This window comes from Bubalus kerabau, chromosome 8, assembly GCF_029407905.1.
Source record: "Bubalus kerabau isolate K-KA32 ecotype Philippines breed swamp buffalo chromosome 8, PCC_UOA_SB_1v2, whole genome shotgun sequence".
NCBI lineage: Eukaryota > Metazoa > Chordata > Mammalia > Artiodactyla > Bovidae > Bubalus > Bubalus kerabau.
In genome coordinates, this window is record NC_073631.1 from 113,571,292 (window position 1) to 113,589,528 (window position 18,237).

General features: G+C 39.2%; 1 protein-coding gene across 1 annotated transcript in view; it reads left to right on the forward strand.

Annotated features, from left to right (window-relative positions):
* Window positions 1-18,237, forward strand: part of LOC129658456 (contactin-associated protein-like 2) — an 836,688-nt gene that overhangs the window by 197,268 nt on the left and 621,183 nt on the right. Inside the window, exon 2 of the mRNA XM_055589413.1 lies at window positions 10,469-10,579. Within this exon, the coding sequence (XP_055445388.1) occupies window positions 10,469-10,579 (111 nt within the window). The remainder of the gene's footprint in view (window positions 1-10,468; window positions 10,580-18,237) is intronic.

Genomic DNA, 18,237 nt, shown 5'->3' on the forward strand with positions numbered 1-18,237 from the left:
TTTGACTTCTTTTTTGAGTCAAATTTGATAAAGTTATATTTTTCTAAAAATTTACTCATTTTATATGATTATTGTAAAAAGAGAATATTTTAGATTATCATTGGTGCTATGAACAAAATAAAACCGTGCCATCAAATACCAAGTAATGTCAAATACCAATATGAAGCTGGAATTTGAGTTGATGCATTTAGACACTGGCCAGAGAAAGAGTGGGCTGGTATTTGAGTTGGGGGCTGTCTGGAAAGGAGTCCACCTTCTTTAGAGCTGATGAAGAGAATTCCAGCCAGGAGGCAGGGAGAGGAAGAGGCACTTTAGCAGGAATGTGCTTGGTGTGTCTGAAAAAGAGAAAGGAAAGTGAAACTGGAGCTTAGCGACTCAGAGGAGAAGAGTGAAATAAAATAACTCCAGAGATCATTGAGAGCCAAGCCATCACAGGCTCTGCTGGAGTTAAGGTTCCATGCTCAATGCAAGGGGAAGCCCTCAGGAACAAGGGCCAGGAATAATCTGATCTGCTTTTTAAAAGATCCATCAGGCAAGTACAAAGAAAATGGATTTTGAAGGGATAAAGGTTGAAGCAGGAAATAAGTGCCCAATAAATATTTATTACATGAATAAATGGAATAAATTTGATGTACTGTGCTGAACATTATATTTATTGGATGTAGGCATATGAGCTGAAATGCTGATCCTGTATGATTTTCTCTGAGAACACCTATTTAAAACTGTGGGTGTCTCTTCCTTTTATTTGAAAGATATGGGTTTGTTGTGGACAGAAGACCTTAAAATTGCTGCATGACAGAGGGGGCATCACTTCAAGTAAATTCCTGGGATCAAAATGGGAAGTGGTAAGAAAAATCTGGGCTTCCCTGGTGACTCAGCAGTAAAGAACTCACCTGCAATGCAGGAGACATGGGTTGGATCCCTATGTTGGGAAGATCCACTGGAGAACAAAATGGCAACCCACTCCAGTGTTCTTGCCTGGAAAATGCCATGGACAGATGAGCCTGCAGGGGCTACAGTCCATGGGGTCGCAAAAGAGTCAAGACATGACTCAGTGGCTAAAAAACAACAGCAAGAAAAATCTGACCATTTCATTTTTGTTAGGAGATCTACACACTCAAGAATAAATCCAGTGTACAGATTTTATCCAAAGTGACCCTGGAGATGGTAGACCTCAAAAACTTGTAATCATATACAACTTGGCTTTTGTCCTTGTTCTATTATTCTTTGGGCTTCCCTGATAGCTCAGTTGGTAAAGAATCCACCTGCAATGCAGGAGACCTGGGTTTGATCCCTGGGTTGGGAAGATCCTCTGGAGAAGGGAAGGGCTAACCACTCCAGTATTCTGGCCTGGAGAATTCCATGGACTATACAGTCCATGGGGTTGCAAAGAGTTGGACATGACTGAACGACCTTCACTTCACTTTCACTATTATTCTTTAACTGTGATGTCTCAAGCTTCCTCATCTGTATAATGGTAATGATATCAATGTCAAAGGCTTACTAAATAAAGTAACTCACTGAGAGTATTCTCGCAGAATATTTACTGCATTGCCTGCCCCATAAGTACTCAAAAATGATTACTATTACTATTTATTTGCTGATTTTGGCTTAGTGGTTTCTACAGTTTATGCTACTGAGATGGAAAAGGGGCACTGCCTCATTGAATTCAAGGCTGCTGTAATGCATATGGCAGCACATTTGGTTGTTTCCCACTGAGTGGAAATGAACAAAAAGGAAAGTAGGGTCCCCTCCGTGAAGGTGTAAAGAGGAAAGTTTCAGTGAGAAGATAAAGGGGAGAGACAGGTTTCCTTTTTTCCCTTATTGATTTTCATTATATGTCAGGTAAAACATGTCCACTCAGTTGATTTAGTTCCAAATTTATTATCTTTACCTTTTTCTAAATTAGCATTTAATGGCAAACTAATTATACTTCTCTTCATGATTGCTGGCTTCATGTCTTTTGTGAGATGCCTTAAGTAAAGAAAACTAGATAAATTCTCCATACATTGTATGAAAGGACAATTAATTCTGAATTTAAATATATAATCTCTTTTCCCAATGAACTAACATTCCTGCATTTTCTGTGCAAAGGAGTTTAACCCTGCTATGAAGATCCAGATGTAGATAATAAAAGATCCCTTCATAAAATGAAATACAAAGCAATATTTATTTTTATTTTAAAACAAAAGGAAATATTTGTATGGACATTTCTTTGATAAGTCAGTGTATGCTAAAGACCAGATTGTCAGTGTCCTCACGCATTGAAACATACGTGTTGTATCAAATGTAGTGAGTGTGTGGATGTGTATGTGAAAACTAGTAGCAGTGATTACTTCTGTGGATTGTGAAAAATCCTTTCTTTCTCTGTATTGTATGGAATTTTATAGGATCAGGCAAAAAAAGAAATCTTATTTCCAGTGACAAAGAGTAGGCTAGGGATGTTTGAGCAAGAAGTACACAAAGCAAGGCATGAATCATAAACAGTACGGGAGGAAATTATGATGAAAATGAAGATATATAAAATTAGAGTTGAGTTGGAGTCATCAGTATTTTGCCCTAAGGAAGAGCAAACATTTTTTCCAGAATTCTCCTATCCTACTGATTTTTAAAACCATTTACTGTCTATTGCTATGATGTAGGAAATCATAGAAAAACTTATCCAAAATTAGAAATGGCCATTTGAAATAATGAAAAACAAACAAACAAACAAACAAACCTGAAGACATTCTGGATAAGATGGAACTTAGTCATCCAAATTCATACCCCTAGGAATAAAATATCATTTTTTTTAATTGTAAAGAGCATGCTCTCTTCCATGTGCTAATATTGGGAAAACCTCAGTCTAATACTAATCTCTGCAAATCACAACTATCCTAGAAATTATTTATTAGATCAGGTTAAGTTAAAATAACTGAACTTACAAAAAGTTATAAAATATACTGGAAGAGCATGTCATGTTTCAATTTCCGGTACTGGCCATACATTCAAGGAGTAATACAGTATTTAAACATCAAAATGTATATGTACATTATTCAATTCAAAGACATTTGGCTCCCAGGTAGAATTACACCTTTTCCATAGAGAAAAGTAAGTGGGGTATGGGATTTCCACAGATGGCATATGGAAATGAGCTCAGTTTGTTTGGGTTTTTTAATAGAATGCTAAAGTTAGCAAAGTTCCGAGGTGAAAAATACAGAGCCTATGCAAGGAATGTGTGCTAAGGAAAGAAGACAAAGCACCACGTTTCTAAGTGCATCAAAACAAAGACTTCTGGAACCAGTGGCCTATGTTTATAGGGAATAAAAATAGTGGGACTGCCTTAAATGTGGAGAAACAGATTGTGAAGTTATTGTTAGTGCTGTGCCTTTCTTCCTTTCTTTTTCTTTCTTGTTCTTTCTCTCATTTTTTTCTCTCATTTTTCTCTCCTCCTCCCTCCTTTCCTCCCTACCTCCCTTCCTCTCCTCTTCTCTCCTCTTTATTGAGAAGAATATTTAAAACATACACACGCACACATGGAATCATAGTCTTGGGAATACAGTCTCTAAAGCAGTGCTAGATCCCATACCAGCCTTTGTTTGATCTAAGTGTGGAAACTGACATTCGTTATACTTTGTGAAGCATTTACAGGACTATATTAATCTCAGTGATTCCTCAGGAAACACACCTGAGTCGTGGCTTCAGTCTCTTTTTCATCCAAATCCTAAAACTATCCACTCCAAAATCACTGCAGATGGTGACTGCAGCCATGAAATTAAAAGACGCTTACTCCTTGGAAGGAAAGTTATGACCAACCTATATTGCATATTGAAAAGAAGAGACATTACTTTGCCAACAAAGGTCCGTCTAGTCAAGGCTATGGTTTTTCCAGTGGTCATGTATGGATGTGAGAGTTGGACTGTGAAGAAGGCTGAGCGCCGAAGAATTGATGCTTTTGAACTGTGGTGTTGGAGAAGACTCTTGAGAGTCCCTTGGATTGCAGGGAGATCCAACCAGTCCATTCTGAAGGAGATCTGCCCTGGGATTTCTTTGGAAGGAATGATGCTAAAGCTGAAACTCCAGTACTTTGGCCACCTCATGGGAAGAGTTGACTCATTGGAAAAGACTCTGATGCTGGGAGGGATTGGGGGCAGGAGGAGAAGGGGACGACAAAGGATGAGATGGCTGGATGGTATCACTGACTCAATGGACATGAGTCTCAGTGAACTCCAGGAGTTGGTGATGTACAGGGAGGCCTGGCGTGCTGCAATTCATGGGGTCGCAAAAAGTCAGACACGACTGAGCGACTGAACTGAACTGAGGCTAGATAAGAAATAGCACCTTATTTGTCCAAAGAATTTTCCACTGTCTATGAAACAATGTAGCCAAAGCATGCTTTGTCCGGGAATTCAGGGAAATGGCACAGAGGATAACATCCTCAACAATGGCTGGAGACTCAGGCAGTTGTAGACTCAGCTGAGGACACCGACTGGCTGTAGCTGGACACCTTGGGGAGCAAGCAGAGCAGAAGGAAAGTCAGGAGTGGGAGGCATCATGCAGTCCTGGAGCACCCACTGAGATGGACCTCTAGGCCTTGAAATGAGCATCGCCACAAGAAAGACAGGCCATCTCTGGGAACAACTGAGATGCTCTTAGGGGAGCCAGGGAAGGAAATGACCACCACCACTTAGCTTGCAATTTGAGATAGTTTTGGCCAGAAGGAGCCAGGCAGGAGGCTACTGATTGGAAACAGAAGACTTTAGGGGGAGGTCTGGCCTCTTAACTTTGCCCTGACAATGGAGTCATAAAACCTGAGGCTGATGGTCATACAGTTCTAGATTCAAAAGTCAGGAGTTGAATGCACAGGAAATAAAGAGAACATTTTATGATGTATTCCCTTGAGAGTATGCCTTTTACAGTGCCTTTTTTTTTGTTCTGAGTGTGAATCAAATGTTTCTAGAATGTATGGATACATTATGGATATGGATACAAAGGGATACAAATATGGATACAAAAGGAAGAAGAGGGCATGGGATGGATTGAGGTAGGGATAGATATGATGTATTGATATGATATGATATATGATACTGATATGATGCATAAAATAGATAACTAATGAGAACCGATTGTACAGCACAGGGAACACTACTCAATGCTCTGTGGTGACCTGAACGGGAAGGAAATTCAAAAAAGGGGGGATATACGTGTAACTGATTCACTTTGCTGTACAGTAGAATCTAATCAGCGTTGTAAAGTAACTCCAATAAAAATTTTAAAAAATAGGATTTCCATTCTGGTAGCACTGTTTGGTTCTGGAGTTCTTTGCCATTCTTATTTTCTGGGTATTTACTTGTATTTCTAAATGTGTGATATAAAACATATATTGTAAGTGCTGTGGTTTTAAAAGATGTGGTGAATGTTTTCCAACATTATTTCTTAATCAGAGATAACATTTGAATGCTACTCTGATGTCAATGACATATGTTCTAAAGTCCTCTGACCTCGCGAACTTGCTGTCCATCCCCATTGCCAAGAACTATCACTCTCAGCCATGCTCTTGGAGGTGAAGGGCCACAGCCATTTCGTCTCACTTTGCCGATCACTTCCTCTGTTCCAGCTTGAATTCATACAGAATTCTTACAGCTAGTCTGCCTTCCTGATTGACTGAAATTGTGTGAAAATAAAACTCAAGGCCCATCTGCTCTTCTAGTTTTCATCCAGGATTCCCTGGAAGGGAAATACACTGGAGACCAAATATTTGCCATGACTATGTGGCTGTAGTTTTGGAAGACATCCCAGTATGGAAAAATACAATACTAAATTATTTCAAATGTTAGCATTCTCCCTCTTTCTCTACTACTATTACCACTAGTATAAAAATCCTAACTTTCTCCAGGGATCTGTTTGATTTTCTAATGTTTAATGTCTGCAGAGTATTGAGACGCATGCTCTAGAACAACAAGCAATCAGACTCTTTGGAAGATGGAAGGTGTAATAACTATTATTACAGTTGGAGATAAAAATGGATCATTCATCCTAATAGTCAGTCTGGCAATATGGGCACATGTGGAGTATAGCTACAGCCATCACGGGGAAATTTCATCCTCATTGTAGCTTTAAAACTTCTCCTGTCTCTATAGTGTTCTTAACCCTCTTCATCTATATCCTCTCAATTCTTCAGGTCTTATTTGTGTTACCATAAATGATCGTTAATCATTCTTCTTTGTGGATACATGGAATATTCATTATATTGAACCAGAGGTTGGAAAACTTTCTCTGTAGAAGGTCAGATAGTAAATCCTTTAGCTGCAGAGGCTGTGTGGTCTCTTTTTGTGACATTCTGCTGGGATGTGAAAGCAGACATAAATGAGTGAATGGGGGTGTGGTCCAGCACAGCTTTACTTAACAAAAGCGAGCAGCGGGCCAGATTTGGTCTGGGGGACACAGTTGTGGACTTTTGTCCTAGACAGTGCTCGAGGGCATTAGAGTTTGAGAGAAATTTAGCTAATTTCTTCATATTATGTGTGAGTCAGGGTGGTTCAGATGGTAAAGCATCTGCCTGCAATGTGGGAGACTCCGGTTCGATCCCTGGGTTGGGACGATCCTCTGGAGAAAGGAACGGCAGCCCACTCCAGTATTCTTGCCTGGAGAATCTCATGGAGACAGGAACCTGGCCGGCCACAGTCCATGGAGTTGCTAAGAGTTGGACATGACTGAGTGACTAACACTTTCACACTTTCATCTGTAGAAAGGGGGTTAACTGACGTACTCAGGGTCACACACAGGAGAAAGCCAGGAGTGACAAGGTCACCTAAACCACAGTCCTGTGTTTTTAATTTACTTGTTACTTTCAGGATTTGATTATGTTCCAGTCAGCACTGAATTACAGACTGGTATTATTTTCTTGTTTCATGTTTAATTACTTTATGTGGGTCCATATATTGTTACTGCTCATGAGAGAATGGGAAATAGATACATAGATGTTTTATTGCCCAAAGTGATTAGAACAGGGCAAAGCAGGGAATAAGAGCATAATAAATATTTGTGACTACCATCTTTCAGGAGAACATATAATTCATGTGGCATTTTTCTTGCTTAATTATGCACTTATAGATTTTGTCTCAACTTAGATCCTTAAATTATTATAATAATTCTATAGTACTTTTTAAAAATAAATAATCTTTTATCTGTTATCTTTCTTGATCTCCGTTTTACACTAATTTTGTTATTCTGATTTATATGAGTCTTTAAAATTAGTGAAAAAAATTTAATTTGGTATAAAGATTAATTTGTTATGGAAATCAAATTTAAAGAAAATAACTAATATGGATAAACTATCCTCGGATTTTATAAACTGCTATATTTAAGTTCTAAATTTAAGCAAGTTAAATGGATCACTTGATTATTCAACTTCATTTTCATTATTTACCATGTGTAACATGGAGCTGTATATTCAGTGAATACTGAATTTTGGATAATGTATTATTCCTTGTTATCAGGTATTGTTGTTTAGTTGTGACTCTTTGCAACCCCATGGACTATAGCCAGGCTCCTCTGCCCATGGGATTTCCCAGGTAAGAATACTGGTGTGGGTGGCCATTTCCTTCTCCAAGGAGTATCAGGTTAGTCCTACTGAGCAGGTTTGGACAGAAAGTTTCTCCTGGTATGGTCCTGTTGAGCTCTGTCACAGCATGTTCCTCTTTTCCTTAGGTTACTATGCAGGTGTTTCCCAATCAAAGAGACTTTTCTTGGCTAGGCACCCAAAGCCTGCAACTCTCTCAACCTCTGCCCTACCCACAGACTCCTAGCCCCTCTTTCATATTTAGGGTGTCTTGGTAGTTTTTATCACCATCCCGTCCTATGAATTCATCCTATTAATTCATGTTTTTACCTGTTTGTTTTTGTTCTAGTTAGATTTTAGTTTCTACTGAAACATAAATTACGTGAGGACAGGAGCACTGTTTCATCTACTGCTGCATTTCCTGTGTCTGACACAACATAGGTTCTTCTTTAAATTTTTTAAAATCTAGTTTATTTTTTATTAAAGTGTAGTTGATTTCAGGTTACCGCAAAGTGTTTTGGAACCTTTTTCAGATTCTTTTCCCTTATAGGTTCTTACAAAAGATTGAGTGTAGTTCTCTGTGCTGTAAAGTAGATCCTTGTTGGTTATTGCTTGTGTATTTTGTATAGAATAGTGTCTATATGTCAAAAATTTTTGTTTTATTTGAATGAATAAAATAAACATGACTAAACATTAGCACATTTTTAGTATAATGGAAAATTCTGAAGTAATAGTTGCTCGTTAAAATTCAAGCAGAACTTACATCAAAAAGTTTTACAAAGTTAGACTGAGACAGAAGTTAGAAAATCAGGGTTTTATATGTGTGATCAATGGCAGCTAAAATAATAGTAAGTTTTAAACAATTAATATGAAACCCTTCACTGTGGATCCTCACTTTGTAAACTGATACTTTTAAAATAAATGTTATGTTCCTCTTTTCAGTCATTTACATTTAACTTTCTGGGAAATATATTCACACACTACATGCCACATTGCTCAGAGGCACGCGCAGCATAACTGAGAAAAGTAAGAAATCTAACTATGTTTTACAAGGACGGATGTGTTCCTCTTAACTTCAGTTTTGTACACACTCGAGTGGTGAGATAATGAAAACTAATTCATTTCCCCAGGATCACTGGGGACTTCACTCCACTTGAATGGCTTTTCAAGAAAACTAGTTCATTCCTTCTATTGCTAGTTTTTTGTTTTTCCCCTGTATATGAATATCTGAGAGAGAAGTCATTTAGAATATACAGTGTAGTTCTGTGTCATATTAAACGAAATACTGAGCACATGTAAACACTTGTTGGGGATTTAGGACCATCTCTCTAAAACTTAGGTGCTATGTCCTGTTGTAATGTAGCATCGTGCTTTGAGACTCTTTGAGTCTGTCAAGTTTAGTTGTCCTTGTTTTTTCTTCCTCCCTTCCTTCCATCCTCCCTTTCTCTCTCCTCTCCCTTCCCATCTTCCTCCCTCCCTCCCTTGCTTCCTTCCTTCTACAAATGTCATTAGAGTGTATGTCAAGTGTCAGGTGCTATTCAGATCACTGGAAAGGAAGCATTAAGCAAACTCTCAAAACCTTTATTTCCATGGAGCTTCTAATCTCATGCGAGAGAAAAACAATCAAACAACTGAATGCATGAAAACACAACATATCAGATGGCTGTAAATGCGATGAAAGAAAATAGAGCAAGGCGTGGTACAGAGAGTGAGGGCAGTGAGTGCTTGTATAGCTGGGTGGACTAGGAAAACTTGTCTGCACTGTGAGAGATAACACTAAACAGAGCCTGGGGGAGGTGAGGGATGAGCCTTGAGGTCATCGGAAGAGTGACAGCAAAGGTCCTGGCAGGAGCAGGTCTATAGTTGCAGTCAGAAGGAAAGGGTGGCTGGACGGTAACGGACAAGAATGCTGGAGGATGTGAGCAGTGCAGAGGCTGCCGTGGGCCATTGGGGGACCTTGGACTTCATTCCAAGTGACTTGAGAGCAGGAGCCAGAGGATATTTTGAGTGCAGGAACTACCTTACCCACCTGCGTATTTTTTAAACTGCCCTTTCGGCTGCTGTGTACAGAAGGACTATGGCAGAGGAGGAGGAAGGAAGACTGTGCAGTCACAGAAGTGACGGCTGATGGCTGCCTGGACCAGGGGATCGGGCAAAGTGAGGTGGTAGGATTGGGGATACTCCAGTATGACAAGACAGAGCACTTGATGCAGTCTCCCGGAGACCAAGAGGATGCAGAGAAGAGCTCCAAGGGTTGAGTCCTGGGCACTTTAATGTATATAGACACTAGGAAGGTGAGAACCACCCATCAAAGTGGAATGGGAGAGTCAGCAGTAGTAAAGAAGGAGGGGGAAAAAATAGTTCATGTCAGTGCAGAAGCCAAGTGAAAATTAGAACACCAGAGCAGATCATTGGTCAAGTATAATGAGAACTGACTAATATTTTAGACAGCAGTGGTTTCGTGTTGGTGGTTATCTTGTGTTCTTTCTTACTGGTACCTCCTTCCTAATTTTTTAGTTTGAGTATTATTTCTCCTGGTCTTCCCTCCTCCAAGCTCATATTTCTAACCCTGCATCCTTAGAGTGAATAAATAACTGAAGATTTTGACAAGACCCCCAAATCCCAAATCTTGTTAAATAACCAGCCACAACTTTATTCATGATTCTGAGATAGCAGGCCTGCATTGAAGTCTTTTGGAATAATAATATGATATATAACTTTATCATAGTTATAACTTGAAAATCAGAAGGCTATTGAAATTGTGCTAGGGTTCATTAGAATCATCAGTGTTAAGTTGTATAAATTATAATTGTTTGCTATATATATCATGTATCTTGAAATTTTCATTGTAGTCAATAGTGATTTTTAACAAAAAATATGCCAGTGATTATTCAGTCTTTATTAAATCTGGCTTTCTTTTCTTTTCAGAAAAATGTGATGAGCCCCTTGTGTCTGGACTACACCATGCAGCTTTCAGCAGCTCATCCTCCATGTCTGGGAGCTATTCACCTGGCTATGCCAAGATCAACAAGCGAGGGGGTAAGGCAAATTTCATTTGTCAACAAATGTGTTACGTAAGAACATATTATATTTACAAGGCATTTTTAAAGTATATTTTATTGTACAACAGCTAAGTGGCTGGCAACCAAAATCATTCTTCCCATTTCTGTTGACAGTCACAGACACTTCCTATAAGCCTGTTTCATAGCCACTATTTTGGAATGATATCGATAAAATTGGGCTGGAAATAACAGATGATGTATTAAAGAGGAAGAATTTTTTTGCAGCCACTATGGAGGGCTTCCCAGGTGGCCCTAATGGTCAAGAATCTGCCCGCCAATGCAGGAGATGTGGGTTCGATCCTTTCGTTGGAAAGATTCTCTGGAGAAGGAAATGGCAAACCACTCCAGTATTATTGCCTGGGAAATCCCATGGAGAGTGGGCTTAGTCCATGGGGTCACAAAGAGTCAGACACAACTGAGCTACTAAACAGCAACAACCATTGTGGAGTGATATAGAAAAAAAAAAAAAATGAGCTGCAAATAGGAGATGGTAAAATGAAGAGGAAGAATTTTTGGAGTTTATATGATAATGAATTCAAAATGACATAAAAATTCTGAGTTAAGGAAATGCTTGTTAATCCTAAAATCATTTAGAAAGATGTTAAAAAGAATAGGTTCCAAATATGTGTACCATGCATGAGGAAGAATACTTTGTATTAACTGCTTTTTCTCCTTTTATTAATGTACACATTTAGTTTCTATTGAAAATGCAGGATGAAAAATTATGACTCTTTGCAGTTTCTCCCCTAGTACCCAGAATTTAGCTTTGTTATTAAAGTCATGTGAAAAAATTTGTATATGTGCAGCTAAAATTTTACTTTTAAACTTTAAAGTCATAGTACCATTATAATTAGTAAATGATGATTTCAAAATGGACAGCAGCTAATAGAAAGTAAAAGAAGATAATTAAGAACAGAAACCTAAAACTCTTTTGCTTCAAAGAAATTCTGGTATAAATATCAATGAACGACAACTTGGAAAGATACAGTATTTTCTTAGATAAATATGTATTAACTGACAGAGGCCATAATTTTTATTCAATAAAACAGGAATGCTAAGCTTAAATCATAACAAATTCAGGAAAAAATGTAAAAAATTAAAGAAGGAAGGAAAACAGGGGAAAAAAGCATAAACAAAGGTTGAAAAAAGAAAATTGGAGAAAACCCAAAGGGGGAGGAAAAAAGAAGATGGGAATAAAGAAAACATATCAGCAAAGAGAGAAAAAAATATCAGAGAGAATCAGAAAAAAAGGGAGAAAAGAATACATAAGGAAAAAATAGAATAATATATATATACAGAAATTCCTGAAAGTATAAAGTTATCATAATCAGAAAACAATTGGTGAAAGAAATCACACAGGTAAAGATTGCTAAGTCACTTCAGTCGTGTCCGACTCTGTGTGACCCATAGACGGCAGCCCACCAGGCTTCCCCATCCCTGAGATTCTCCTGGTGAGAACATCGGAGTGGGTTGCCATTTCCTTCTCCAATGCATGAAAGTGAAAAGTGAAAAGGAAGTCGCTCAGTCGTGTCCGACTCTTAGCGACCCCATGGACTGCAGCCCACCAGGCTCCTCTGTCCGTGGGATTTTCCAGGCAAGAGTACTGGAGTGGGGTGCCATCGCCTTCTCCGACAGGTAAAGATAGATGAATATAAATTTCAAATATATATATATATTTTTTTTTAATTTTATTTTATTTTTTAACTTTACATAATTGTATTAGTTTTGCCAAATAGCAAAATGAATCCTCCACAGGTATACATGTGTTCCCCATCCTGTACCCTCCTCCCTCCTCCCTCCCCATACCATCCCTCTGGGTCGTCCCAGTGCACCAGCCCCAAGCATCCAGTATCGTGCATCGAACCTGGACTGGCAACTCATTTCATACATGATATTTTACATGTTTCAATATATATATATATATATATATATATATATGTATATATATACATACAGCTTTGATTTAAAAGTGGTATTCATCAGCTATTTTTTTCAATGTGCTGTTTTTTAAAATTGTGGTATAATTGATGTAACATTATGTTAGTTTCAAATGTACAGCATAATGATTTCATGTATGCAGATTTGTATGTATTGAAAAGTGATCACCACAGTAAGCCTAGTTAACATCCATCACTATACACAGTTACAAACATTTTTTCTTGCAGTGAGGACTTTAAGGTCTAGTTTCTTCGTAGCTTTCACATATGTAGGACATTATTGTTAACTATAGTCAGCATACTGCATATTATATCCTCAAGACTTATTTTATAACTGGAAATTCATACCTTTTGACTCCCTTCACTCATTTTACTTAACTCTCAACACCCTGCCTCTGGGAACCATCAGAGAGTTCTCTGTGTCTGTGTAGTCATTCTTTTTATTATGTGAGTAGGGCTTCCCAGGTGGCACTCGGAGAAGGCAATGGCAGCCCACTCCAGCACTCTTGCCTGGCAAATCCCATGGATGGAGGAGCCTGGTGGGCTGCAGTCCATGGGGTCGCTAGGGGTCGGACACGACTGAGCGACTTCACTTTCATGCATTGGAGAAGGACATGGCAACCCACTCCAGTGTTCTTGCCTGGAGAATCCCAGGGACGGGGGAGCCTGGTGGGCTGCCCTCTACGGGGTCGCACAGAGTCGGAAGTTACTGAAGCGACTTAGCAGCAGCAGCAGCAGGTGGCTCTAGTGGTGAGGAACTCGCCTGCCAGGGCAGGAGATGTGGATTCCATCTCTGGGTCAGGAAGATCCCCTGGAGCAGGAAATGACAACCCACTCCAGTATTCTTGCCTGGAGAATTCCATGGACAGAAAAGCGTGGCAGGCTACAGTCCATGGGGTCGCAAAGAGTCAGACACAACTGAACTACTAAACAAGTTTTCAAAAATTTTCCTTCAATATGTCAAATAATGAAAAATTTAATGTATTCCTTTTCCATTAAATTAAATAAAACTAAACCAACCCCCTCCCTCAAAAAAAACAAAAAAACAGAAAACTTGCCATACCCAAATTCATAATTATGATGCAGACCAGTCCAGTACTAATAAATGTGGGACAACATATAAAAGGGAAAAGAAATCATACATATACCTCCTGATATCAAGAGGATGTGATATTCCCTAAAAGAAGTAGCATGATGTTGAAAGATCAAAAATAACTTTAATGAAAGGAAGCAGAATCTCAAAATATTTTTTTAGGAAGTTCTGTGGGAAAAGAATACCGATGAAATGTTATACCTAATGAATTTGAGAAAGTCAAGTTATGTCAAGAGTGTGACTTCTTTGGGCATACAAATGAAACAACCCAACCAACAGTGAGATGAGTGAAAAAAAAAAATAAAGAAACCATGATCCAATGATGGGTACTGAGCAATGAATCATTTAAATATAAGATCATGACTACATTGGTTCTGGAGAAGACTCTTGAGAGTCCCTTAGACAGCAGAGATCAAACCAGTCAATCCTAAACGAAATCAACTCTGAATGTTCATTGGAAGGGCTGATGCTTAGGTGGAAGCTCCAGTCCTTTGGCCACCTGATGCAAATCGTCAACTCACTGCAAAAGACCTGATGGCTGAGAAAGACTGAAGCCAAAAGGGAGGGGGCAGGAGAGGATGCGATGGTTAGAGAGCATCACCGACTCAGTGGGTATGAATTGGAGCAAACTCCAGGGGATAGTGAAGGACAGTGAAGCCTGGTGTGCTGCAGTCTCTGGGGTCGCAGAGTCAGTCTCAACTTAGCAACTGAACAACAGGACAACTAGGAATTACAGTTGTAGAAAGAGCATAAATGTTACAGATGTGGAATCTAAAATATTAAATACCAAACTATGGGATTAGATATATGCTTTTTCTCCCCAAACTTTCAGAGCAGGAGGCCACTGGATGCTATAACTTTTAAGTGCAGATTTATTTTGTTTTTGTGTTTTTGAAGAAACATCAATATTTGTATTGTTGCTTTCATTCTAGTAAAGTTACATTAAAATATTTTTGTTTTAAAAATATTACAGGATGCCACTTTGAATTATTTAGAGGTGTTTATCTACTCATATATGTAAAGTGAGGTATCTAAAATTAAACTTCCAAAATGTTAACTTTCTTTTTTAACCTGGAAGATGGCATTTGAGTAATGTCTTCATCTTCTTTTTAGCAGGTTTCTTTATAGTTTCTAGAATGTATGCATCTATATCTACAGTACTTAGTGTTAGTCGCTCAGTCATGCCTGACTCTGTGAACCTGTGGACTGTGGCCAGCCAGGCTCCTCTGTTCATGGGATTCTCCAGGCAAGAATACTGGAGTGGGGAGCTACTCCTTTCTGCAGGGGAATCTTCCTGACCCAGGGATTGAACCTGGATCTCCTGCATTGCAGGCAGATTCTTTATTGTCTGAGCCACCAGGGAAGCCCAAGATGCACATGTATATAAATAGAAGCATAAATACAATGCATTTCCTGTAAGATAGTTGTTTCAAAAGCAAAATATTATTTTAAATATTTGTGGCTTCTTAGTTGTTTGACTGGCAGCTTCTCTCTGATTTTTGATACAGTGGATTATCATGTGTTGGGGTAAAAATGTGATGCTGTAGTTCATAGGGGAAAAGCCTTGTCTGTGTTATAGTCTTGCACTTACTTATGGCCCATCTTACCAACATTTGTTCTGCAAGGATTTTTATTTACTTATATTTTACCTCGCAGAGACCTCTTTTGCTTCTCAGTGGTGTACGTGCCTGGTTGCCCATAATGCCCTCCCCTAGCTCATCCCACGTTATCTACCTGTTTGAAATTGTCACACACTGGCCATATCTGCACTCATCATGTCACCATTCCTGTGCATGTACATAAAAGACACCCATGTGCAGGGCCAGCTTGACCCTGGTTAATAACTGTGGATCAAGGTAGCAAGTATCAGAGAGGAGGATTACTTCCTCTAGAAGAAAAGAAAAAAAAAATCCACATATGGTTCTTTCAATTAAAAACAAAGTTTTTTATTCCATCATAAATTTTATATGCAAACACCCTGGGAAGAGAAGTCACGTTGACTGAAATTCATTTTAAGATATAAGTGGCTAATAACCAGCATTGATTGAGAATTGTTTTGTTTTTCGTGCAGCATAAAATTATGTATCTTAAAATTAAAGCCAACAGAGCATTCCACAGGGAGAAAAAATATAAAGAATATGTCAGGGAGGCAAGAAATGCTAGAGATATATTTTCTTACTTGACTATTGGCAAGAATCATCTGATTTATACACCACATAACCATTTGAAAGCAGGGAGATCTTATACTAACAGAAAAGGATAAAAGAGTGTAATTTACTAATTATACAAATACAGAAAAGAACAAATTCAGTTAAGCATTATGTTGATAAACATTGCTTCAAGTTTTATCATTTATTTAAATGATATTCTTCAAATACATTTTAGAGAGCTAGATTTATGAATACATAGAAAAGCAGAGTATAAAAGCAAATATACATTCGGATGACAGATTGACACACGTTTACAGAATGGAGTTTAGCTCTTGGGTTCCTGTGATACAAATCCATCTGCTGCAAGCTTGGTGTCAGGGACAGAAACATGACAAAGCTGGGGGTGGGGTGGGGGACAAGATGTTTAAATGAAAAAATCCACTTGTAATTCTATCATGTCTTTTGAAGCCTATTGCTTTAAGAGTTTTTGTTTGTGTTGGAACAATATCTACCTCTTATGGTCTGTGTTCTGGATTTATCTTAATTCACTGATGCTTTCCCAGGCTTGTGTCATTCTGACTCAATAGCAAATAGATGGATGACTCTTTCCAAAACATAGCACAGATATTAAACCTTTGAGAATTTTGTGTGAGATAACCATCGCCTTATCATATAGTACTTTACAGATTATAAAATGCCTTCATATAGGTTCTAAATGTCCCCTGATCTTCACAATGACCTTTTTAGAAAAAATACATTAGAGATGCCAACTATTTCTTCTCCCAAACTTTTTTCCCCGCATGCCTTCTACTGTCTACTTCCCCTAAGGGACAGTCATTCTTCCATGTAGCCATAGGTGATGAGAGAGAACCCACGATCTCAACTGATGCCATCAGAACCTCTGTTTTATTTGTGCAACATAAACTCAGGAACCAAGAGAACTACTGGGTAAAGCGTGATGGTGGTGTTGGTTTAGTCACTCAGTCCTGTCTGACTCTGCAATCCCAAGGACTGCAGCCTGCCAGGCTCCTCTGTCCATGGCATTTTCTAGGCATGAATACTAGAGTGGGCTGCTGTTTCCTACTCCAGGGAAATTTTCCAACCCAGGGATTGAACCCACGTCTCCTGCATTGCAGGCGGAGTCTACTGCAGAGCCAGCAGGGAAGCCCCCAAAGCATGGCAGGCCACATATAAATAAGACAGACAGGAGTGACGCAGATGCTGGAGAAGAGATGAAGGGTCTGGGGCACGTGGGTCTAGGTAGAGGATAGAAAAGTCCCCGGTCTCATTCCTCTTCCACTGCCTGTGTGCCTCACTTCTCCTTGCACCTGGGAAACTCACCTTTTTAATTCTAATAATCACCTCCTCTGGTCTGAGCTGATTGTAATAAATCTAGTTACCAAAGAACTCCTGATTAAAAACCATGAAATGTTATCAGTGCTGCATTGCAATTAACCCAAAGATAGAATGTGAAAAGAGATGGAGATTTTGCAACAAGTCTCTTTCACCCCCTTCAGTTCAGTTCAGTCGCTCAGTCCTGTCTGACTCTTTGTGACCCCATGAACCGCAGCACACCAGGCCTCCCTGTCCATCACCAACTCCAGGAATCCACCCAAACCCATGTCCATTGAGTTGGTGATGCCATCCAACCATCTCATCCTCTGTTGTCCCCTTTTCCTCCTGCCCTCAATCTTTCCCAGCATCAGGGTCTTTCCAAACGAGTCAGCTCTTCGCATCAGGTGGCCAAAGTATTGGAGTTTCAGCTTCAAAATTAGTCCTTCCAATGAACACCCAGGACTGATCTCCTTTAGGATGGACTGGTTGGATCTCCTTGCAGTCCAAGGGACTCTCAAGAGTTTCACCCCCTTGCCACTTACTTTTTCTTAGTAGATACTGAACTGCTTGCTGCTCCTCAGATGTTTTCTTTTTAGAGAAAAAAACAAAAAAAGATTTTTAGGTTTGCTTCTTAGATAATCCCTTCTCTATTAGGAACCTGTCACCTTCTCTCTTAAACCCAAGGGCAGAGATTTGTAATGGTGGCGGGCCTTCCCAGGTGGCGCTAGTGGTAAAGAATCCACCTGACAATGTAGGGGACATAAGAGATGCGGTTTGATCCCTGAGTTGGAAGATCCCCTGGAAGAGGGCATGGCAACCCACTCCAGTATTCTTGCCTGGAGAATCTCCTGGACAGAGAAGACTGGTGGGCTACAGTCCATAGGGTTGCAAAGAATTGGACACACTTAAAGCGACTTAGAACATGTACATCCTTTAGGTCCTCCAGCAGGGAGAACAGATTGCATTTGTAGGCCATAGAAGTGACGAGCACTTTGAGGAGGAATATGTCTATAAGAGTCAATCTAGAAAGACCACTGGATCAGGCCTCTTAATGGTTCATACTTATATCCAAAAAAGAACCACAGTCCATCTCTTCCCTTTCCTTCAAATATAGCACTGA